General features: G+C 44.4%; 1 protein-coding gene across 4 annotated transcripts in view; it reads right to left on the bottom strand.

The window, feature by feature from the left end:
* The window catches only part of aup1 (AUP1 lipid droplet regulating VLDL assembly factor), a 43,391-nt gene extending 19,517 nt beyond the window's left edge, over positions 1-23,874 (bottom strand). For 2 of the 4 annotated variants that reach the window (XM_078224384.1, XM_078224395.1), the window contains exons 1-6: positions 23,626-23,874; positions 14,082-14,219; positions 7,205-7,355; positions 4,350-4,537; positions 3,267-3,339; positions 229-302 (exon numbers count right to left, since the gene is read on the bottom strand). In XM_078224384.1, the coding sequence (XP_078080510.1) occupies positions 229-302; positions 3,267-3,339; positions 4,350-4,537; positions 7,205-7,355; positions 14,082-14,219; positions 23,626-23,666 (665 nt within the window). In that variant the 5' untranslated portion in view covers positions 23,667-23,874. Of the gene's footprint in view, positions 1-228; positions 303-3,266; positions 3,340-4,349; positions 4,538-7,204; positions 7,356-9,755; positions 9,892-14,081; positions 14,220-23,625 lie in introns of those variants that run through there. The other 2 variants (XM_078224410.1, XM_078224402.1) reach the window with 2 other exon arrangements.
* Between the last annotated feature and the right edge of the window lie 750 nt (positions 23,875-24,624).

Genomic DNA, 24,624 nt, shown 5'->3' with positions numbered 1-24,624 from the left:
GACAGATCATAAAAACTAAGTAATCAGCCGAGGATCCCTAAACGAACGAAGCCATCAGGATCCCAATAGTCCTGTGTGCAACAGTAACATGGGACGCTGCCGTCGCACATCCAATATGGAGATGGGGGTGGGGGCAGACTTATCTTATAAAAGGAGTCAGCCAAACACGAGCAAGTTCTCTCAACCTTACCGATTGTACCCCCAGTGATAGTTAGCGACAGTTACTACCTTACTTGGTAAACGGTGAAGGGAATAAAAAACATCCACAGCAACTCGGTAACCCAAGAGGATTCGACGACATTCTAGGGGAGAAAGGGGGGAAAACAATAGTATAACTTTCACAAGTGAGAATCCGTTCCCCTACCTAACCAAGGCTGGAAAGCGTGAACTGAGAACCGGAGATGGAGGGTAGTAAGAGGAACATGATCATGCCGGGTTCCATCTCAAATCCAGCCTTGTTCTCATAAGCAAGCGAGCGAGCCCCACCCCTTGGTCATGAGATCACTGAGATATAATTCACATAAAATGCCGATTTCTAGGCTGCCCCGCCTGGGTTTGACTTTCTGCTTGCCTGCCCCGCATTTTCCTCCCTTTCACTCCTGAAGGTGCCAACACAAAAACGGTCATTGTTGGGGATAATGGGATATGGCAAATAAATTAGGCACTGGGATAAATCAAAATCCAATTAGACATCACAAAGAGATAAGGGTTGTGCCTTGTTGGACTAATCATTGGCACAGATATGATGGCTGGATGGCCCCTTTCTGTGCTTTATGTTTCTGATTTCTCTCATAGGAGGGGTAGGCCATTTGGCCCCTCGAGCTTGTTCCATCATTTAATAAGATCATGGCTGATTTGCAACCTATCTCTTAGCACCTTTGAATAGCAGAAGCATGACTTCTACTTCCTTGTACTCTAGTCCTCTACACATAAAGGCCAGTGTTCCATTTCTGTTCCTTAAAAACACATTTTCCATGCAAGTTTTTGTTAATTTTGAACTTTAATCGATCATTGTTATCAGAGAACCTGTTATGTGCCAAGGGGCCACTTTCTGGCGGGTGCCTCGACACACTGCTTGCTATTGTGCCCCAGGGGAAGGAGAGGCTTGTAGTCAAGCACACCCCATTGCTACCTGATCTCAAGCCTGGTGGCACAGTGGTCATCACTGCTGCCTCACAGAGCCAGGGACCTGGGTTTGATTCTCGGCTTGGGTCACTGTCTGTGTGCAGTCTGCACATTCACCCCGTGTCTGCATGGGTTTCCTCCGGCTGCTCCAGTTTCCTCCCACAGTCCGAAAGATGTGCTGGTTAGGTGCACTGGCCATGCTAAATTCTTCCTCAGTGTACCCGAACAGGCACCAGTGTGGTGACTAGGGGATTTTCACAGTAACTTCATTGCAGTGGATAAAAGCAAATTTCTGCGGATGCTGGAAACTGAAACCAAAAGAGAAAATGCTGGAAACTCTCAGCAGGTCTGACAGCATCTGTAAGGAGAGAAAAGAGCTGACGTTTCGAGTCCAGATGACCCTTTGTCAAAGTTGAGCTGAGCAGAGCTGCCAGACCTGCTGAGATTTTCCAGCATTTTTTCTTTTGTCCTCATTGCAGTGTTGGTGTAAGCCTACTTGTGACACTGATAAACTTAAACAACTTCTCATCTCAATTGCATTGATATGCTGCCCTATCACTGACATCTCTCCCCACGATGCTGCCACAGGGAGAGATTACTCCAGGCTAACTGGCACTAACGCAGGTGGACATGCATTTAAAAGTAAAAGTGCGGTAACGCACTAGCTAAGGAGAAAGGGCTGAATAGCTCTTTATTTGGCTTGCACGGATTCAATTTCTTTCTGTGCTGCAAATTTTCAATGTTTCTGTGCAGAATAGGTTGCGTGTTCAATTGTCCTTTTGAACAGGTATGCATACATGAATGTATGTGTGCGCGTATATCTGTGCACGTACCTGCCTGACAAGCAAATGAATAACCTCACTGTCACCAAACCATACTCCCTTAACAGAAATGTAGTGAAAGATGTGGAAGAATTTTCTGTTATGTAATGCCACCTATGCTTTAAACAAATAGGATGTTTTAGAAATTGTACAATACACACAGGAAATGGTGCTCAGTTGGCATCTAAGGACCAGATTATCTCAGGAAGCACCAACTCTTTTCCTTCAGGCCTGCCCTTCCATGGCTAATTAAAATAGATACATCTTCAATGGTCTGTCACCTTTTTCATCCTCTCTCATCTGTCTCTCTTTTCCCGTGTAGTTTCAGAATAGCATGATGCTTACTGTGAAACAAGATAGCATTTGCTCAACATGGCAAAAAAACAGCTGGTTGAGAACATTCAAGGGAATAAAACCAATATCTAGTTGTCAGAACAGGGCGGCACAGTGGCTAGCACTGTGGCTTCACAGCGCCAGGGACCCGGGTTCAATTCCTGGCTGGGGTCACCTTCTATGCGGAGTTTGCACATCCTCCCAGTGTCTGCGTGGGTTTCCTCCGGGTGCTCCAGTTTCCTCCCACAGTCCAAAGATGTGCGCGTTAGGTGGATTGGTCATACTAAATTGACCCTTAGTGTCAGGGGGATTAGCAGGGTAAACACATAGGGTTATGGGGATAGGGCCTGGGCGGGATTATGGTCGGTACAGACTCGATGCACCGAATGGCCTTTTCTACTGTAGGATTCTATGAATCTATTCTATAACAGGAGGCAATTGGTGTTCGGAATAATCTGCGGCTTCCCCAAAAGGCAATGACTTGTGCTGTGATTGTTTCATGGGCACCAACACTTCAGTCCCTCAAATAAGCCAACACAGCGAGTGCCAGTAGCCTTTCAGATTGTGAATCCACCCTTACCAGACAGCCACGTAGGATAACTTTCCAATCGCCAGCTGCCCCTTGTTCGAATTCAGCAAGGCGAAAACAGACTGGGATTCGACTCTGTGTATCACAGTCCCTGTCCGCTAAAATGGCCGAGCAAGCCAATCATGCAAGGGCAATTAGGAATAAATGCTGGCCTTGCCAGCAATGCCCACACCCCATTCAGAAGCTGGTGCAATCAAGCCAAATCAAATCAAAAGCCAAATCAAGCCTCTCCTCCAGATGTATAATTACATAACACAAAGTTTTTCATTCTGTACAGACAGAGATGAGGGAAGGCGAGGGGGTGGACGCAGAAAATGATGGGAGAGATTGGAGCGGAGGGGCGGGAGGCTGCACGAAAGGGAAACCTCCATCAACACCGACAGACAAGTATAACTTACCACAGATACGAAGGGTCTCTTTACCGTTAATGCCAGGGGTTGAACAATGCTATCTATAGTAAAAGGCCAGGAGCTAGAACAGAAATAAAAACAGACAAATCACTTACACAGACACACTCAATGTACTTAAGAGACCAATATGATGAAAAACAAATGTTTGTTTACTGGAATTTCTTTCCTCTTCCTGTCCACTCTAACCATAGCAGAAATGGGCCCTAAGGTATCAGTCATGGCTCAGTGGGTAGCACTCTCAAAAGGAGTAGTTCAGGGTTCCCTCCAGCATTAGACCATAAGACATAAGAGCAGAATTAGGCCACTCGGCCCATCGAGTCTGCTCCGCCATTCGATCATGGCTGATATTTTTCTCCTCCCCATTCTCCTGCCTTTTCCCCATTACACCTGATCCCCTTATTAATCAAGAAACTATCTATCTAGAACAGGGATAGGGTATGGATGGGTACATGGAACTGGGATATTGCAGCTATTGCTGACACTTGGCTAAGGGAGGGACAGGACTGGCAGCTCAATGTTCCAGGGTACCGATGCTATAGGAAAGGTAGAACAGGAGGTAAAAGAGGAGGGGGATTTGATTAGGGAAAACATCATGGCAGTACTGAGAGGGGATATTTCTGAGAGTTCACCCACTGAGTCTACATGGGTAGAACTGAGAAATAAGAAGGGGGAAATCACTTTGACAGGAATGTACTATAGACCTGCAAATAGTCAGTGGGAAATTGAGGAGCAAATATGTAAGGAGATTACAGATAGCTCCAAGAAAAATAGGGTGGTAATAGTAGGGGACTTAACTTTCCCAACATTGACTGGGACAGCCATAGTATTCGGGGCTTGGATGGAGAAAAATTTGTTGAGTGTATTCAGGAGGAATTTCTCATTCAGTATGTACATGTAAATCAGCTGTCGCATTCCCTTAAAATAGTAATTACACCACAAAAGAAGTCCTTTCCTAACTGTGAAGTGCTTTGTGATGACCAGGTTGTGAAAGGTGACAATCCTCTCTATTTCTCTAATTGAGCCCAGACTCCAGGACCCTACATTCCAATTGTTATGAATGATGAACTGTACCTGAATTTCAGAAGCCCAACCTTTCCACTGGTAGTTTCGTCCTCTGGAAACAGCAGCAAACCACGTGCTCCCTCAAGGGAGCTGTAGTGTCTGAGTGCCTCCGCCAAACGTGTCCGGTTGTCCATCCATCCCAGCTCCAGGAACCCACGGGCCCAGCTTACAAAGCCAGATTGTCCCTCTAGCAAGGGCTAAACATAAACAGTTAATTTAGTTCACAATGAATATTAAGCAAAGGTTTTCTTACACCCACTACAAAATTAAACTGATGGGTTGATGCTGGAGGTGTCAAGCAAAGGGTCGAAAACTGAGGTATTAACCCTCCCTTCTTCCGAACACTGGTTTACCCAGACTATATTTCAAGGCACTGCTCTGCTCATTTTCCATTGCTCTTGAAGCCACAGTACCATGTGGCCATTGTGCACAGACCAGCAATCCAAGATGCAAATTGCCTGATCATGTGGATCATCAGCTCACTGGATAAGCTCACTGAATCCATTGTATCCAGTGGACACAGCAATGGGAAGGGCCGTGTGGGCTCCAACAAGCCAATGGAAAGAGGGACGTTGGGCTATTCTTCAAACTTCTTAGCTTGTTACAAGAGGAGGATGGGGAGGACACATAAACCTGCAACACCTTTGAACCACATTCCTTTTATGGAGCAATGGCAGCATGGTGGCACAGTGGTTAGCACTGCTGCCTCGCAGCACCAAGGACCCGGGTTCAATTCCCAGTTTGGGCCACTGTCTGTGCGGTGTCTGCACGTTCTCCCCATGTCTGTGTGGGTTTCCTCCGTGTGCTCCAATTTCCTTCCACAGTCCAAAAGACATGCTGGTTAGGTGCATTGGCCATGCTAAATTTTCCCTCAGTGTACCCGAACAGGCGCCGGAGTGTGGCGACTGGGAGATTTTCACAGTAACTTCATTGTAGTGTTAATGTAACCCTACTTGTGACACTAATAAATAAACTTAAACTTATGAGATACAGGAAAAGACACTCTAGCCCATCAAGCCTTTTTATGTGATGCCTGATGTATCACCATATATATGTTGTCCATGCCACCCCAAAACCACCACAATCCTGGGACAAGTGAAGGATTAAAATCCAGGTTAATTTGGAGAGCAGGGAGAGAACATCTAAGAAATTCACCAGTTGGTTAAGTGATCAAAAGAGGGTAAAGACAGGAAAGAGAAGGACTGTTCCTCTTACAACTCCATTTTCCATCAAGTACAGACCTCACAGCAAGAGGATATATTTCTGGCACCAGTAAGTACAGAGTAAAATATTACTACAATTGCACAAGGTTTTGGTTAAATTGGTTATGCAGTACTGGGTACAGTTTTGCTCTTAAAGGCAAAATACTGCGGATGCTGGAATCTGAAACAAAAGAAGAAAATGCTGGAAAATCTCAGTAGGTTTGACAGCATCTATGGAGACAGAATAGAGGCAACGCTAGGTCGGGTTGACCCCTCATCAGAGCAGAGTCAGAGTTTTTGAGGGTCATCGAAACGTTGGCTCTATTCTCTCTCCACAGATGCTGAGATTTTCAGCATTTTCTGTTTTTGTTACAGTTTTGCTCTTGGCAGCTGATAAATGATATACTTACCCTTGCAGTAAGCGTAATCTTTGACTGATTCCGGGATGAAAGGATTGTTCAATTACAAGGGGACACATGTTCAAGGTGAGAGCGGAAAAGTTTAAGGGAGATTTTTTTCATACAGAGAGTGGTGGGTGCCTGGAACAGATTGCCAGAGGAGGTGGTGGAAGCAGGCACATTAGCAACATTTAAGAGGTATCTGAACAGGTATATGAATAGGGAGGGAATAGAGGGATATGGACCGAGTAAGGGCAGAAGGTTTTTTTGTTAGTTTAGTTAGGCATCATGATTGGCACAGGCTTGGAGGGCCAAAGGGCCTGTCTTTGTTCCACAAAAAGAGATTGGAGTAGTCTGTGCCTAAATTCTTCAAAATTTACAAGAACGAGAAGTGATCTGATCAAAACATATAAATTTCTGATGGAACTTGACAGGGTGGATGCCGAGAGGCTATTCCCCCTTTGGAGAGTCTAGAATTAGGGGGCATAGTGTCATAAGAGGGTAGAGTTGACCACTGAAGACTGAGATGAAGAGAAATTTCTTCATTCAGAAGGTTGTGAACCATTGCAATTTGCTGCACCAGAGAACTGCGGATAATCTGAGTATATACATGTCAGAGAGCTACAGAATTTTGGATACTAAGGGAATCAAGGGATATGGGGATCATGCTGAATGCTATAGCTGAGCTAGATTAGCCATGGTCTGAATGAGTGGTGCAGCAGGTTCAAGGGGCTGAACTCTTGCTCTAATTTTACCTTCAGAAGTACATTGTTCCAATGGGAGATTGAAAGCCACAGTCTGATCAGTCACAGCATTACCTGGGCAAAATTTACCAACTTGTCCCACAGTCACAAAGGCAATTAATGAACAAAGTTGAGGAACTCAACTGGGAGGCTACAAATTCCAGGGCACATAAATTAAAAAGCAAGGAAGCTATATTAAGAAGTTGGGGTGGGTGCAGGGCAGTGATCTTTTTCACCAAAAGTGGAATGGTAATGTCAGGGAAACAAGTAGGATAAGCCAGCCCAAGAAATGAGTCACTTCTGGAGGGAGGGGGCTATGGGGATAGATGGTGAGATGGTCAATGAGTGGGTGTATTTTTGGGGTTCAATGTCTTTTCCTGCTCCTGAGGATTCTTGTTCATGACTTTGAGGTGACCAAAACAAGGCCAGTTTATTAGTTGATCAAAATATCCAGCATGCAGAAGCACATCCCACTGCAATAAACATAGAGTACAGACTTGATTAATGATATTTGAGCTTACCGTGTGACAGGTTGTGAGGAAATTCAATATGTTGTGGTCAAACTGGGTGATGTGATTAGAGATGTAGATTTTGACATTTTTATCTCGATGCCTGGAATCACGCTGTGTGACAAACATACCCAGAATCGAGCACATTGCCCGCACGATAACCCTGCAGCGTGATACAGATAAGGCAGATGTAAAAAAAACGTCACTAGCATTTAAAGAGAAAACAATTCTGGTGGGGAACCCTGCCTCTCAAAACCAGACATTAGGTAGACAAACTACTTTGGCATTCAGAGGTCCAACAGTCTGTCCAGGGCTTGTCCTTTCCTCTATCAAGGGAGAACTCAGCTAAGAACTGGCATTTACATCACAACATTTAGAACATTACACTATCCCAAAGTGCTTTACAAGCAATAAAACAGTGTTTCAAAATTAGTCCCTGCTGCAATGTAGGAAAAGCTGGCAACCAATTTGTACACAGCAGGCTCCCACATTGGTTAATAATTTTTTGGTTGTTGGCTGAGACCAGGATACTAGGGAGAACAGCTCCACTCTTCCTTGAAATGCCATGGGATCTTTTACCTAATACCGTAGACAGGTTTAATGTCTCATCTGAAAGACGACACTTCTGACAGTGCTGCACTCCCTCAGTACTGCACTGGAAGTAATGACTAGAGAAAAAACGATCGAAGCCAATGAACCAACTCACCACACCCGTCAATGGACATTTTCCCCTTTCTAATTTCACAGTCAACTTCTATCTTTTTTATAAATTGAAAATAAGCTAGACATTTATTCGAGCAGAAACATTTTTTGATGCAGTAGAGAGACTCGGTGCAGGCTACTGGCAAGGCTAGAGAGTAGCAGTAGCATAGTGGAGAAAATCAAGCAACACTGGTCAGATAATAAGTCATGTCTTGCTGCATCTGGTAGCGGGGAAGAAAGACTGTTGGAAGTAAAGAGTTGCGAGGTTTGATAAGAAAACGAGTTAGGGCTGAAGACTGTTCAGAAGTTTTGATATCAACACAAACCTGCACTGGTACAAGATGCATCAAATTTTCAAATGTTGAAAATCTTCATGATTCAATGTCAGTTCAGATTTTAACAGAATAACACCAGTAACTAACACAGTAACTAACATTAGGGGGGTGGGGGGTGGAGGAATTTCTTGGGACAGTTGAGGCTTCAGTGTAACGTTAAAAATATATACAACATTAATAAACACACAATTACACACACAGCTCACTTACCAAGTCCAGAATACCTAGTCAAAGGTGAGCAAGATAAGGTCCAAGCCCTATCACGTGGTTGCAGCAGCAGCTGGAGCTTAGCCAGTATAGTTGTGACACTACCAGTTCAAACCTGCCTTACACAATTATCCAGAACCAGGTGAAAAGAAACTCAGTTCTAAACAATGGCTAATGAAAATTGAACTCTAACTGTAGCTGGAGTTAGCGAGGTGCCATTTTAGACACGGGAACTAACTTTAGTGGAAAATGCCTTGCACACAATATTGACAAACACTTTTGTGTGGGGACTTAATTAACAGGCATTTACTACCCATCAGTGAGAAACTCTGCCTTATTTCCCACTCTCCAAAGTTTGGAACTCTGATGTAAGCTAATTAGCTACAGCATAGCTTTGAGGTTTTCGTCCAGCAGTTGCAAGCAGTGCCCTCACGTAGAATCATAGAAAAGCTACGATGCAGAAAGGCCATTCAGCCCATCATGTCTGCACCAGACTTCAAGCAGAGTAATTGAAGAGAATGGTAACTTGCATGATGAGATATACCAGATTCGCCATCCAGAACACAGTTGGATATTGTTTGCCCTTTAATATGACCTATCCTAATCAGCTTGCTTCTATCCAAAAATAACGGACTCGAAACATTAACTCTCTGCCAAGATGCTGCCAGATCAGCTGTTTTTTCCAGTTGTTTTCGCAGACCTGGAGCAGCTATTGCAAACAACCAACCTGACTGTAATAGCTCCCCTCTCTATATCATATTTCTGGAATTTCTTTGATGCTGATGTCTGCCTGTCTCAATTAGGTACATCCCATTTTAGCAGATAACCAATAAGAAGTCCATCAGCTATGGCCTAGCGGTTAGCACTTGCAACCCAGAGTCAAAAGATCAGACTGCGTTGAGAGAGTTCCTTCAGATGAGACAGAAAATCAACATAAAGGATTTCATGGCACTATTTCACAAAGCAGGGTAGTTCTCCTGGTGTCCTGCCCAATATGTATCCCTCAATCAACACCTACATCTTTTTTTATTTAATTCCTATGATGGGAACTTGCTGTGTGTTAGTTGACTGTCACATTGTGAAGTGTTTTGGGGTGTGTGCACAGAAATTAAATTCTTTCTTTTTATTCCCCTTACTGTGTTTGTGGAATCTCACTGGGTGCAAATTGACTGCCGCAAATGCTGACACTGCGAAGGTGACTACACTTCAAAGTAACTCACTGGCTGTAAAGCGCATCGGGATATCTGATGGATGTGAATATTACTATATATAAAAAGGATTTGATTACAGCTTCTCTAACATGCTTTCAAAATACATACCAGCATACATCTGGTAGACTCAAAGCTGTCATCAGTCTTCTTGTGAACTATGCCTGGAAGCGTTCATGCCTCTACGGTACAAACTTATTAACCAAGGACAGAAAAAGCTGAAAATACAAGGCAGACCCATCGGCACCTGAAGACAAAAGACAGGTCAAGGTTTCAGGAGGTCACCCTTTGTCTGAGCCCAAAGCATTAAGCCGCCATTTCCTTCACTAGATGAGGACAGTGGTGCGCAGGAGCCGAAAGAGGGGCGGGTGGACATCACTGGTTGGGGCCTTGAGCAGGCCCAGACAATGGGCCAAATGTCCATTGCAACCCTGCGCAATCCTATCGCTTTAACTCCACTTTTCCACCAGATTTCCAGCATTTGCCATTTATTTTGCCACATATAGTTTGGTTTCCTTTTATCGCAGACAGATGCAGACAAAAATATGGAAAAAAAGCAGAGAATGCTAGGGAAAAGAAAAGTACAGATGAATATGCAAATATGTAGCAAGCCCAATCGCAGGGCTAGAGAGAGATTAATGATGGACAGAAACAGTCCTGACACTTGAAATACTGACACTTTTCTAATCCTTTTGGCTAGTGCACATTTCCAGCGACTCCTTGTGTCTAACTTATATAATTGCTGTTGGAGGAACATAAATGATACTTATGGCAGGTGTCTGTGTTTTAAAGAACATACATTTCGATGGTGCCTTTCATGACATCCCAAATTTGAAGTGAGGTCACTGTTGTAATTCATGAAAATATAGTAATCGCAGCCGCTTACAGCAAGCTCCCACAAGAATGACTAGAGCAATTGATTTTTAGTGATGTTGGTTGAGGGGTAAATATTGGCCAGGATACCAAGATGAAAGCCCTTTTGGAAATAGTGCCTTGGGATCTTTCACATTCACCTGAGGGGTAGACAGGGCCTCAGTTTAGAACCTCACATAAAAAGATGGCACTTCCGTCAGTGCAACACCGTCTCAGTACTACACTGCAAGTAATGACGAGAGGTAGGTATATTAAAACAAAAACATTTTGCATTATTTGAACGTTCTCCCCTTTTCTAATTTCACACACTGGATTTCCATCCTCTTTGTGAACTGAAAACAAACTATACACTGACTGCGGCAGAGACTTAATTTGAAAATGAATTGTAGAAACTCAACAGTGTAGAATAGCGGCAAAGTTGAAATGTAATAGCGACTGCACTAATCTGCTTTCACCATTAAGATCAAAATCTCCTCTAATTATTTTTGTTGTGTGCAACGTATCCTTTCGAGGGCCAGCATTTTGACTTTTTGCGCAACGCCACACTTGCGGTAACTTAAAGCCTTGCGCTTGGCCCTCGAGGGAACTTCCGAGTTGCTGCACTGCATAGAGAGAACATCAGTCAGGACACCGGGGAGGACGCTCTCAGGACTTCTTCAAATAGTGCCATGGGCTCCTTTACAACCACCTGAGGGGACGGAACCATCAGAAAGATGGCTACAAGCACAATTAAACATAGGATTGCAAAGCGGTGTCTGAACCCTCAAAGACATAGTTTACAATGCTTTGAGCTTACACCATTTACAACACACTGTGGTGTGAAGGTACCAGATTAAAAACCCCCAAGGTATTTTATAAAGCCAGACTAGATCCCAACAATTCTCTGTCTTGACATTTGTGTGAGGATAAGATGTTTCACTCCAGGCCTGATTCTACTGACAAACTAGGAAGTTTTTATCAAAACAAACTTTATTTAACATCACAATTTAATTATAACAAACAAATTTGCTTAACTGTTAACAATTGAACAATACTTAAACCTGACGGCATATAATTCTTAACCTATCGCTATGAGACTCAATCCAGCAAAATTTCCTGTATAGACTTAAACCTCTCTTTAAAATTAGTTAGCAAAACACATGCATACTTGCTTGTCTTAGGTTAACAGTCCTAGAGCTTTTGGAACACCTCTGGAGAGAGAAAGAGACAAAGAGACATTGCTTTCTTCTGGCAGCCCAGGCAGCAACTGTTTGTATCAAAACTGAAACTCTTTTTTTCCTGCAAGCTTAACTTCTCTCAATAAGCACATGACTCTGTCCCTGTCAATCAACCTAATCAAAACTCTACTCTGAAACCCCAGAGGGAACCCAAACAAACAAAAATGCATTAGCTCTGCTTAAACAAACACCCCATGTCTAAAACGAGTACTTATTTAGTTTACCCCAGCTACTAATTTAAAGGTTTTCCTAGTCAAACCATCATTCAGCAAAACAGCTGAATTTTAAACATACCATACAATTCTTAAAGACACAGTATATCACAAGTCAGAGTCTACTGGATTCTGTTAGCACAAAGCAGACATTCTGCTAATGCAGTGGCTCTTCATTCTCGATCCACAAATGCCTATCCAAAGTGACGCTCGAGGTGGTGGTGAGGTGCTTTCTTCCTCCACTGAGGTCTCGATGGCGGTGTTCAGCTGATAGCATGGGCATATGGCCATCGAGCTTGCTCCATCATTCATGGCTAAATTCCTTCATCAGCTCCAGATTCACACCCTATCCCAATCCCCTAGATTTCCTTCATGCTCAAAAGTGCACCACTTCAGTCTTGAATGTACTCAACCACAGAGTGTCCACAGTTTGACTAGTTTGCCGACCGCCGCAACACGTCCACAGCAGACGCCATTTCCCTGGCCCTGCACTCAACCCTGGGACACCTAGATAAAAAAGACACCTATGTCAGACTCCTATTTATTGACTACAGCTCAGCCTTCAACACTATTATACCCCCGAAATTCATCTCCAAACTCCATGGCCTGGGCCTCCGCACCTCCCTCAGCGACCGGATCCTGAACTTCCTAACTCATAGACCACAATCAGTAAGGATAGGCAACAACACCTCTTCCACGATCATCCTCAACACCGATGCCCCACAAGGCAGTGTTCTCAGCCTCCTACTATACTCCTTATACATCTATGACTGTGTGGCCAAATCTCCCTCCAATTCAATTTTCAAGTTTGCTGACAACACCACTGTAGTGGGTCGGATCTCAGACAATGACGAGACAGAGTACAGGAATGAGATAGAGAATCTGGTCAACTGGTACATCAACAATAATCTCTCCCTCAATGTCAACAAAACAAAGGAGATTGTCATCGACTTCAGGAAGCGTAAAGGAGAACATGCCCCTGTCTACATCAATGGGGACGAAGTACAAAGGGTTGAGAGCTTCAGATTTTTAGGTGTCCAGATCACCAACAACCTGTCCTGGTCCCCCATGCCAACACTATAGTTAAGAAAGCCCATCAACGCCTCTACTTTCTCAAAAGACTAAAGAGATTTGGCATGTCAGCTATGACTCTCACCAACTTTTACAGGTGCACCATAGAAAGCATTCTTTCTGGTTGTATCACAGCTTGGTATGGCTCCTGCTCTGCACAAGACTGCAAGGAACTACAAAAGGTCATGAATCCATCACGCAAACCAGCCTCCCATCCATTGACTCTGTCTACACTTCCTGCTGCCTCGGCAAAGCAGCAGCATAATTAAGAACCCCACGCGCCCCGGACATTCTCTCTTTCATCTTCTTCCTTCGGGGAAAAGATACAACAGTCTGAGGTCATGTACCAACCGACTCAAGAACAGCTTCTTCCCTGCTGCCGTCAGACTTTTGAATGAACTTACCTTGCATTAAGTTGATCTTCCTCTACACTCTAGCTATGACTGTAACACTACATTCTGCACTCTCTCCTTTCCTTCTCTATGAACAGTATGTTTTGTCTGTATAGCGCGCAAGAAACAATACTTTTCACTGTATGTTAATACATGTGACAATAATAAATCAAATCAAATCAAAGACATCACCTCTCATGCTATTAAAGTCCAGAAAGCTGCCTTTTTACACCTTGGCACAGGTCAGATTCAAATGAGTCACACGTTGTATGCAACATGCAAGGCAGCAGGTAAGGTATCTGAAGCAGAACTGTAACCTCTCTTCTGTACAGATCCGAAACTCAGATACATTTAAGGGGAAGCCAGAGAAGTACGTTTTGGAGAAAGGAAGAGAAGGTTACACCAATAGGATTATATAAAGCAGGGTGGCTTGGACCAATAAGCTGTTTCTGCACTGTACATTCTATGCCAGCTCTCAACTTTTGTCGATCGTCAACCACTTCTGCCTTTTCGTTCAGGCCACTTTCCTTTTTCTCCTTTATTACCCTGCCCAATGTTAGAATCATCATTCAGCAGCCACCAGTAAAAAACAGGTAAAGTAAAAAACACAATTGTGGACCCTAGTTTATTCTTATTTAAACTTTAATTGAGGAGAGAGAAAAAGACTCATACCTTCGCAAAAGACCATCTGGGAGAGCACTACTGACCAAAAACACATGAAGCCCAATAAATATCCTGAGAAGCATTAAACAGATGCCAAAGGGAGTGTAGAGCACGAGCAGGGCCAGGATAAAACCATCCGTAGGTAACCTGCGAATCGAGAGGAAATAAAAGATGGTTAAGAGCTTTCTGCAAAAACTAAATACAAGAATGGGTAAAAAAGCAAAATGCTGCGGATGCTGGAAATCTGAAGTAAAAACAGAAAATGCTGGAAAAACATAGCAGGTCTGGCAGCATCTATGGAGAGAAAAAAATCTTCAGCCCATTCATTCTGACGAAGAGTCACACGGACTCCAAACATTAACTGAGATTCTCTTGCCACAGATGCTGCCAGACCTGAGTTTTTCCAGCATTTTGTGTTTTTAATATTAAAAAAGCATGTGGTAGGTAGGGGAGTTATGGTTAAATTGGCGTTAGAAGTTAGAAATCATAGAAACCCTACAGTGCAGAAGGAGGCCATTCGGCCCATCGAGTCTGCACCGACCGCAATCCCACCCAGGCCCTACCCGCACATATTTACCCGCTAATCCCTCTAACCTACGCATTTTAGGATTCTAAGGGGCAATCAACCTAACCCACACATCTTTGGACTGTGGGAGGAAACCGGAGCACCCGGAGGAAACCCACGCAGACACGAGGGGAACGTGCAAACTCCACACAGACAGTGACCCGAGCCGGGAATCGAACCCGGGACCCTGGAGCTGTGAAGCAGCAGTGCTAACCACTGCGCTACCGTGCCGCTTGGAGACACTTGGAGAAGCTCCGTCTCCAGTACCTAGTTCTGAATCCTGGGAAATCCTTATTTCGGATTTTGGTGTCAATTACTAAAATGCTGTGACTAGCTGTGCTTTTAGTTTCAAGTCTGTTCCATTTCTCCTCTTTTCATTCCTGTTGATTATATTCTGTAAGAAGTTTAACAATACCAGGTTAAAGTCCAACAGGTTTATTTGGTAGCAAAAGCCACAAGCTTTCGGAGCCTTAAGCTCCTTCTTCAGGTGAGTGGGAGTTCTGTTCACAAACAGGGCATATAAAGACACAAACTCAATTTACAGAATAATGGTTGGAATGCGAATACTTACAGCTAATCAAGTCTTTAAGGTATAAACAATGTGAGTGGAGAGAGCATTAAGACAGGTTAAAGAGATGTGTATTGTCTCCAGACAGGACAGCCAATGAGACTCTGCAAGTCGAGGCAAGCTGTGGGGATTACAGATAGTGTGACATGAACCCAATATCCCGGTTGAGGCCGTCCTCAAGTGCGCGGAACTTGGCTATCAGTTTCTGCGCAGCGACTCTGCGCCGTCGTGTCAAACAGACCATTGTCCGCAGCAAACTACTCAGCCTTCAGGAGAACAGTGACCACGACACCACACAACCCTGCCACAGCAACCTCTGCAAGACGTGCCGGATCATCGACACAGATGCCATCACCTCACGTGAGAATACCATCCACCAGGTACACGGTACATATTCTTGCAACTCGGCCAACGTTGTCGACCTGATACGCTGCAGGAAAGGATGTCCCGAGGCATGGTACATTGGGGAAACCATGCAGACGCTGCGACAACGGATGAATGAACACCGCTCGACAATCACCAGGAAAGACTGTTCTCTTCCTGTTGGGGAGCACTTCAGCGGTCACGGGCATTTGGCCTCTGATCTTCGGGTAAGCGTTCTCCAAAGCGGCCTTCACGACACATGACGGCGCAGAGTCGCTGAGCAGAAACTGATAGCCAAGTTCGGCACACATGAGGACGGCCTCAACCGGGATATTGGGTTCATGTCACACTATCTGTAATCCCCACAGCTTGCCTGGACTTGCAGAGTCTCACTGGCTGTCCTGTCTGGAGACAATACACATCTCTTTAACCTGTCTTAATGCTCTCTCCACTCACATTGTTTATACCTTAAAGACTTGATTAGCTGTAAGTATTCGCATTCCAACCATTATTCTGTAAATTGAGTTTGTGTCTTTATAAGCCCTGTTTGTGAACAGAATTCCCACTCACCTGAAGAAGGAGCTTAAGGTTCCGAAAGCTTGTGGCTTTTGCTACCAAATAAACCTGTTGGACTTTAACCTGGTGTTGTTAAACTTCTGACTGTGTTTACCCCAGTCCAACGCCGGCATCTCCACATCATGATTATATTCTGGGCAAGGATAGTTGACAAGATGGGAAAATTGTGATTTAGGCCTCCACTGACTAAATGTTTTTATGACCCAGAAAGTGTAAAGGGAAGTCAGTAGGTAAGGTCAAAACACTTCTGCAGAAATCCTGCATAGCATGAAAGCTCACAGCCGGCTGTGTGGGAGCAGGGGGATAAAACACATCTCAAGGCAGATAAAGTGAGACACAGAATAATTTGGCACCAAGGCCAGCATTTGGCCAGGCACTAACCCCCAGAATGTTCACAAGTTGACAGCTGTCAAAGCACAGGAAACCAAAGGTGTTGGGAGCTTAGCCTGGGTTTAATGACACTTACAACTTTTGTGATTGGTCTATTCAAATGTCAGCTAGGCAATCAGAGAATCGTAGAATCCCAACAGTGCATAAGAGGCCATTCAGTTCATCAAGTCTGCACTGACTCTCTGACTATTTTACCCAGGCCCTGTTCCCCCACCCTACCCCCGCAATCCCTTACATTTCCCATGGCTAATCCACCTACCCTACACATCTTGGGATAGTAAGGGGCAATTTAGCATGGCCAAAGTAAAAATTTATTTATTAGTCACAAGTAGGCTTACATCAACACTGCAATGAAGTTACTGTGAAAATCCCCCAGTCGCCACACTCCGGCACCTGTTCAGGTACACTGAGGGGGAATTTAGCATGGCCAATGCACCTAACCAGCACGTCTTTCGGATTGTGGGAGGAAACCGACGCAGACACGGGGAAAACGTGCAATCTAACCAGCACATCTTTGATTGAGTTAAATCAGGCTTCATAGATTTTGCTGATAAAAAGAAAGATTCCCGCCTACGGTGCTGTTAGAAAGTTCTAGGATTTTGACCCAGGAGGTTATCAGAATGATGTTCGACTTGGAGGAGAACTTGAAGTTGATGATATTTCCATACACATATTGCCCTCGTTCTTCTAAGGATTGCAGGGCTTGGAGGAGATATTAAAGAAGCCTTGGTGAGTCGCTGCATTGCACATTATGGGTGGTACACTGCCGTCACCATGTGTCTGTGTAAGGTGATGGATGGGGTGCCAATCAAGCCTGCTGCTTTGTCCCGAACGGCATTGACCTTCTTGAATGCAGTCAGAGCACTCAAGTGGAGAGTATTCCATTGCAACAAAGAAGCAGTGGCAAATAAATATGTTGTTAACTTCAAACTTCCCTTCTGGAAAGTAGCGACAAAAATTGTTGATTGGTGCAGTTAGATGCATCTTTATAATGCTTTGTTCCAGATTTTAGTTTTTTTCTTTGCAGGCTGTTCACCGGAGGCTCTGGCCTCTGTCATGGACTTGACAGAGCAGCCAGCACTCTCTCTGGCAGATTCAGATGAGATATCCTGGCAACGTTATCCCACTTTCAGAGATGATAAAAAGCACCAAGGCTGAACATTTGAAAATCGGGGAAGTGCCAGAACAGTCCAAGACCGGTGAGTTCTGCAGCACTGATAATGGGTCCATCGACGTACGGAGACAAAGCCATTATAGGACTGCGAGGCCATCCCCATTACCTTGTTGCAGACAGTCCTGACTCACCTACAACTGAGTGGTTTGTTAAGCTATTTCAGAGGGCAGTTAAGAGTCAATCACATTGCTGTGTGTCTGGCGTCACATAATTTTGCAGATTTCCTCCCCTGAAGGACCCATTTTTAAAATGACAATCCAGTAGTTTCATAATCATTATTAATGAGATTAGCATTTTATTCCAGATTTATTAATTCATTGAATTTAAATTCCTGTAGCTCCCATGGTGAAATCTGAACTTGTGTCTCTATGCCACTGGCCCCATTTATAACATTAATATTGCAGCTTTTATGACCACAGTACAACTCAAAATGCTTTAGACTCACAATGGATAACTATTGAACTGTAGTCACTATTGTAACGGCGGAAACATGCCAGCCAATTTGCACACAGCAAACTCCCACAAACAACAATGCTATATGACCAGTTTTTGTGATAATGCTTGAGGACTTTGTCAGGGCACTGGGATGAACTGTCCACGAATCCCACTCCTTCCCTGAGATCTTGACATTTTTTGCCCTTTCAAGTATTTATCGAATTCTCGTTTGGAAGTTACTACGAAAACCGTTTGCACCATTTTAGGGTAAGGCATTCTGGAAAATTAAAATTCCTTCTCATTTCCATCTTTTGCCAATTATCTTATAGCTGTAACAAAATCAAACTCGATACAGCTTTTTTCTTATCAATTTTATCAACGGTCAAGCCCAATTAGTGAGTGCAGCCCCAGAACTTCAATCATTGCCATTGTCAGCTGTCCCTCAATTCAAGGAGATTGTCCATTTAGTGTTGTGCATGTCTAACACGGGGCTTCATGTGACGGAACAAGCCTTTTCTCGGCCCACAAATCTTTATGCGCATGGGGCACGGCATCCCATGAGGTAGTGGAATCTGAAGTGCAGGATTTGCTTCCATTTCTTCACTTCTCTGCCATCTCTCTGCCTCATCATTATGATGGAGAGACACAAATCACGATGCATCTTGATGGACAACGTAGGGTCTATTTTCTACCTCAGAATAAACTTGAGCACGACTGGTTCGAAGTGGAAACTTCTATATTAAGCGTCCTTTATAATTAGCATTTTACAGAAAGCGAAAGAGATTAATTTTACTGATAAGAGAGAGAGAGAGGAAGAGAGAAGCAACAGCTTGCACAGCATTCAAAACAGCAACTGAACACCAACTGGACTCAATACATAGCTGTTATTAACAACATAGCTTTTCAGTTATCTGTGTTTTTAAAGAGCTGGGTACAAGTAATCTCTAGCTGCATAAACAATTAGCATCTGTGACCATGAAACACTGCTGTTTACCTTATGAGAAAACCTGTTTACCTTACATTGTCCTTTCAAAGAATGTAACCAATTTCGAAGTTAAACCCAGAATTCCAAGCTGAGTTTTAAAATGTGACCAAATTAGCTAATGACAACTTTAAAGCATCGCACAATTAGTTACATTAGGCAGAACCATCTTAAAATGAAGCCTTTTAACTGGAGCAAACCATACAGAGGATCCCACAGACAAATTGTCACCATAATGAACAATTGGCAACCAGCTATTCCCAGTCATTAGTGTCAATGCTGTCGCATTTCAGAGAGCTTCAGTGAGTCTTTGAAGTGAAACAGAAAATGCTGGAAAATCTCAGCAGGTCTGACAGCATCTGTGGAGAGAGAATAGAGCCAGTGTTTCGAGTCTGGATGATCCTTCGTTAGAGCTGAGCTCTCGCCACAGATGCTGCCAGACTTGCTGAGATTTTCAAGCATTTTCTGTCTTTGTTTCAGATTCCAGCATCCGCAGTATTTTGCTTTTGCCTTTGAAATGTTTGTTTGATCGGTTTAAGGGTCAATGTTGGGAGTTTAATACAATATTGAGGGAAGATATTAGCACAGGTGATGTTGAATCTCTATGGGCCGAGTTAAGGAAGACCAAGGGGCAAAAAACATTTGTGGGAGTGGTATGCAGACCACCAAAATGTAGTGGTAATGTTGGGAATAACATTCGACAGAAAATCAGAGATGTGATAAAGAAACATCTGTGATTATGGCTGACCGTAATCTGCAAATAGATTGGGTGAATAAAATTAGTTACAGTACAATAGTGGAGGAATTTCTGGACATATACGGGATGGTTTTCTAGATCAATACATTGAGGAACCAAGAAAGGAACAGACCATCTTGGACTGAGTGTTGTGCAATGAGAAAGGATTAGTTGGCAATCTAGTTGTGAGAGACCTTGGAGATGAGTGACCATAATATGATAGAATTCTTTGTCAAGGTGGATAGTGAGGTAGTTAATTCTGAGATCAGGGTTCTGAATCTCAATCAAGGTAACTATAATGGTATGAGGCATGAGTTGGCTATGATGGATTAGGAAACATTACTGAAAAGAAGGACAGAGGACATGCAGAGGACAGAGGTGTTTATTCCTATTTGGCGCAAGAGTGGAAAGGGAACTGTGGTCAAACCATGGCTTACAAGAGAAATTAGAGATAGTATCAGGTTCAAAGAAACATACAAATTGGCAAGAAAACGCAATAGACCCGAGAATTGGGAACAGTTTAAAATTCAGCAAAGGCGGATCAAGAGATTGATTAAGAAGAAAATAGAGAATGATGGTAAGCTAGCAGGGAACATAAAAACTTATTGCTAAAGTTTCTATAGGTATGCAAAGAGAAAAAGATTGACAAAGTCGAATGTCGGCCCCTTATAGTCAGAAATGGGTCATTCATTACTGGAAACAAAGGAGATGGCTGTGGAACTAAATTCATACTTTGCTTCTGTCTTCACAAAGGAAGACACGAATAATGTACCGGAAGATCTGAGAAACACAAGTTTTAGTGAGGAGCAGAAGGAAATCAGTATTAGTAGAGAAATGGTTTTGGGGAAATTAATGGAACTAAAAGCGGATAAATCTCCAGGGTCTGATCATTTTCATCCGAGAGCCCTTAAGGAAGTGACCCTAGAAATAGTAGATCCATTGGTGGTCATTTTCCTAAATTCTTTGGACTCCAGAATGGTTCCTGCAATATGTAAGCCTGCTATTCAAAAAAGGTATAAAGAAAACAAAACAAAACTATAGACAAGTGAGCCTAACAGTAGTAGGGAAGTTGCCCGAGTCTTTTTCAAGAATTTCATAGCACAGCATTTGGAAGGCAGTGGTATAATCAAACAAAGAACAGTACAGCACAGGAAACAGGCCCTTCGACCCTTCAAGCCTGTGCTGCTCATTGGTCCAACGAGACCATTCGTTTGTATCCCTTCATTCCCAGGCTGCTCATGTGACTATCCAGGTAAGTCTTAAACGATGCCAGCGTGTCTGCCTCCACCACCCTTCTTGGCAGCGCATTCCAGGCCCCCACCACTCTGTGTAAAAAACATCCCTCTGATATCTGAGTTATACCTCACTCCTCTCACCTTGAGCCCATAACCCCTCGTGATCGTCACCTCCGACCTGGGAAAAAGCTTCCCACTGTTCACCCTATCTATACCCTTTATAATTTTGTACACCTCTATTAGGTCTCCACTCATTCTCCGTCTTTCCAGGGAGAACAAGCCCAGTTTACCCAATCTCTCCTCATAGCTAAGGCCCTCCATACCAGGCAACATCCTGGTAAACCTTCTCTGCACTCTCTCTAATGTTCCACGTCCTTCTGGTAGTGCGGCGACCAGAACTGGACACAGTACTCCAAATGCGGCCTAACCAGCGTTCTAAACAGCTGCAACATCAGACTCCAGCTTTTATACTCTATACCCCGTCCTATAAAGGCAAGCATACCATATGCCTTCTTCTCCACCTGTGCTGCCACCTTCAAGGATTTGTGGACTTGCACACCTGTGTTTCTATACTCTTGATGGCTCTGCCATTTATTGTATAACTCCCCCCTACATTAGTTCTTCTAAAATGCATCACTTCGCATTTATCTGGATTAAATTCCATCTGCCATTTCTCCGCCCAATTTTCCTGCCTATCTATATCCTGCTGTATTGTCCGACAATGTTCATCGCTATCTGCAAGTCTAGCCATCTTCGTGTCATCCGCAAACTTGCTGATAACACCAGTTACACCTATTCCAAATCATTTATATATATCACAAATAGCAGAGGTCCCAGTACAGAACACCACTGGTCACAGACCTCGAGCCGGAAAAAGACCCTTCGACCACTACCCTCTGTCTCCTGCGGCCAAGCCAGTTTTCTACCCATCTGGCCACCTCTGCTTGTATCCCATGAGCCTTTACCTTCTTAACCAACCTGCCATGAGGGACTTTGTCAAATGCATTACTGAAATCCATATAGACGACATCCATGGCCCTTCCTTCGTCAACCGTTTTTGTCACTTCCTCAAAAAACTCCACCAAATTTGTAATGCACGACCTCCCTCTTACAAAACCATGCTGTTTGTCACTAGTGAGATTGTTCCGTTCTAAATGCACATACATCCTGTCTCTAAGAATCCTCTCCAACAACTTCCCTACCACGGACGTCAAGCTCACTGGCCTATAATTACCCGGGTTATCCCTGCTACCCTTCTTAAATAACGGTACCACATTCGCTATCCTCCAATCCTCAGGGCCTCACCTGTGTCCAATGAAGAGACAAAGATTTCCGTCAGAGGCCCAGCAATTACATCTCTTGTCTCCCTGAGCAGTCTTGGATAGATGCCATCAGGCCCTGGGGATTTGTCAGTTTTAATGTTACCTAAAAAACCTAACACTTCCTCCCTTGTAATGGAGATTCTCTCTAACGGGTCAACACCTCCCTCCGAGACACTCCCAGTCAACAAGTCCCTCTCCTTTGTGAATACCGATGCAAAGTATTCATTTAGGATCTCCCCTATTCCCTTGGGTTCTAAGCATAATTCCCCTCCTTTGTCCCTGAGAGGTCCGACTTTTTCCCTGACAACTCTTTTGTTCCTAACATATGAATAAAATGCCTTAGGATTCTCCTTAATCCTGTCTGCCAAGAACATTTCGTGACCTCTTTTTGCCCTTCTCACTCCCCATTTGAGCTCTTTCCTACTCTCTCTGTATTCCAAACTCAGCATGGATTCATGAAAGGGAAATCAGGCTTGATAAAGTTACTGGAATTCTTCAGGAATGTAACCAGTAGAGCTTTCAGAAGACTTTTGACAAGGCCTCACATCGCGGATTACCATGTAACGTTAAAGTGAATAGGATTGCGGGAGCTGTCTTGAGATGGTTGAAAGCTGGTTAGCAGATAGGAAGCAAAGAATTGGAATGAATTCACTATCATTCGTGGTGGGAGATACAGGAAGGATATCAGAGGTAGGTTCTTTACGCAGAGAGTGGTTGGGGTGTGGAATGGACTGCCTGCAGTGATAGTGGAGTCAGACACTTTAGGAACATTTAAGCGGTTATTGGATAGGCACATGGAGCACACCAGGATGATAGGGAGTGGGATAGCTTGATCTTGGTTTCAGATAAAGCTCGGCACAACATCGTGGGCCGAAGGGCCTGTTCTGTGCTGTACTGTTCTATGTTCTATCATGCGGGCTGCCTGAGGGTCAGCGCGGATGGTCTAAAGGTCGGCGCGGGCAGTCGGAGGGTCGGCGCGGGCAGTCGGAGGGTCGGCGCGGGCAGTCGGAGGGTCGGCGCGGGCAGTCGGAGGGTCGGCGCGGGCAGTCGGAGGGTCGGCGCGGGCAGTCGGAGGGTCGGCGCGGGCAGTCGGAGGGTCGGCGCGGGCAGTCGGAGGGTCGGCGTGGCCAGTCGGAGGGACGGCGTGGCCAGTCGGAGGGACAGTGTGGGCAGTCTAAGGGTCAATGTGATCTCCTTTCTCTTTTACCTTCTGAACTGCAGCAGCTGCTCCACCCTGGGCCTCTCCATTGCTCAGGCCCCGGCCCCGCCGCCTCTTCTCCTTCTCTCGTATCGCTTGTTCCTGTTGAAACAATCTCCCTGTATTTCTTTGTCTGTGTGTCTCTCTCTCAGAGGCCGCAATCCCCGCTCCCCGTCACCATCCCTTCTCTCTCGCTTCCCTTCACCACACCGCCGCCATGTTGGCAAACTGACCGTGGCGTCTGGGCATTGGGTCGGCAAAGCGCAGGCGCCGCCCGCGCAGGGTCTCCCGGGAGTTGTAGTCCAATCTCCCATATCCTTCTCTGTGACGATAATTAGATGGAACTACAAAGCCCAGCATGCAAAGCTTCACCGCGGGCTTCACCGCGCACGCGCAGTGACCACTGGCCTCCTGCTTCACTCCTCACGCCAAATCCACTCAGTGCGCATGCGCTCTACAAACTAATACATTTTGACAACAAAACTTTTTTCTTTTGTTAAAGGGACAAATCTCAATAAACAGACAAGTACAGAATCAGGGCAGAGAGAAATAGAAATCTTGAGTGTCACCTGAGGAATGAAAAACATGGCCTTGGCAAATGGTACTTAGGTGTCCTAGGGCTGGTTGGGCAAGATGGGCCGAATGGCCTACTGCTATGCTGTAACTTTTCCATTGGTTCTATGAGTAGTTGTCAGGATGAACATACAAAATAGGAGCAGGAGCAGGCAATTCAGCCCCTCGAGACTGTTCCAACATTCAACAAGACCATGGCTGATCTGATTCATGAAGTGCAACAGGGATTGCTTTTTAGAGCAGTAAATTGTAGAATCTACCCCAGGAACAGGCTAGTTTAGATTTGGTTTTGTGTAATGAAGAAGGATTAATGAGGTATCTTGTGGTTAAGGATCCCCTTGGGAGTAGTGACCACAATATGATAGAATTCCAGATACAGTTTGAGGGTGAATGCCATAGGTCCATAACCAGTGACTTCAACTTAAAAAGGGCAAT

The sequence above is a fragment of the Mustelus asterias genome, chromosome 1 (genome assembly GCF_964213995.1).
Source record: "Mustelus asterias chromosome 1, sMusAst1.hap1.1, whole genome shotgun sequence".
In the NCBI taxonomy this organism is placed as follows: Eukaryota; Metazoa; Chordata; class Chondrichthyes; order Carcharhiniformes; family Triakidae; genus Mustelus; species Mustelus asterias.
The sequence above is the reverse complement of the archived record's forward strand: the minus strand, read 5'-3'. Positions and strand labels throughout refer to the sequence as shown.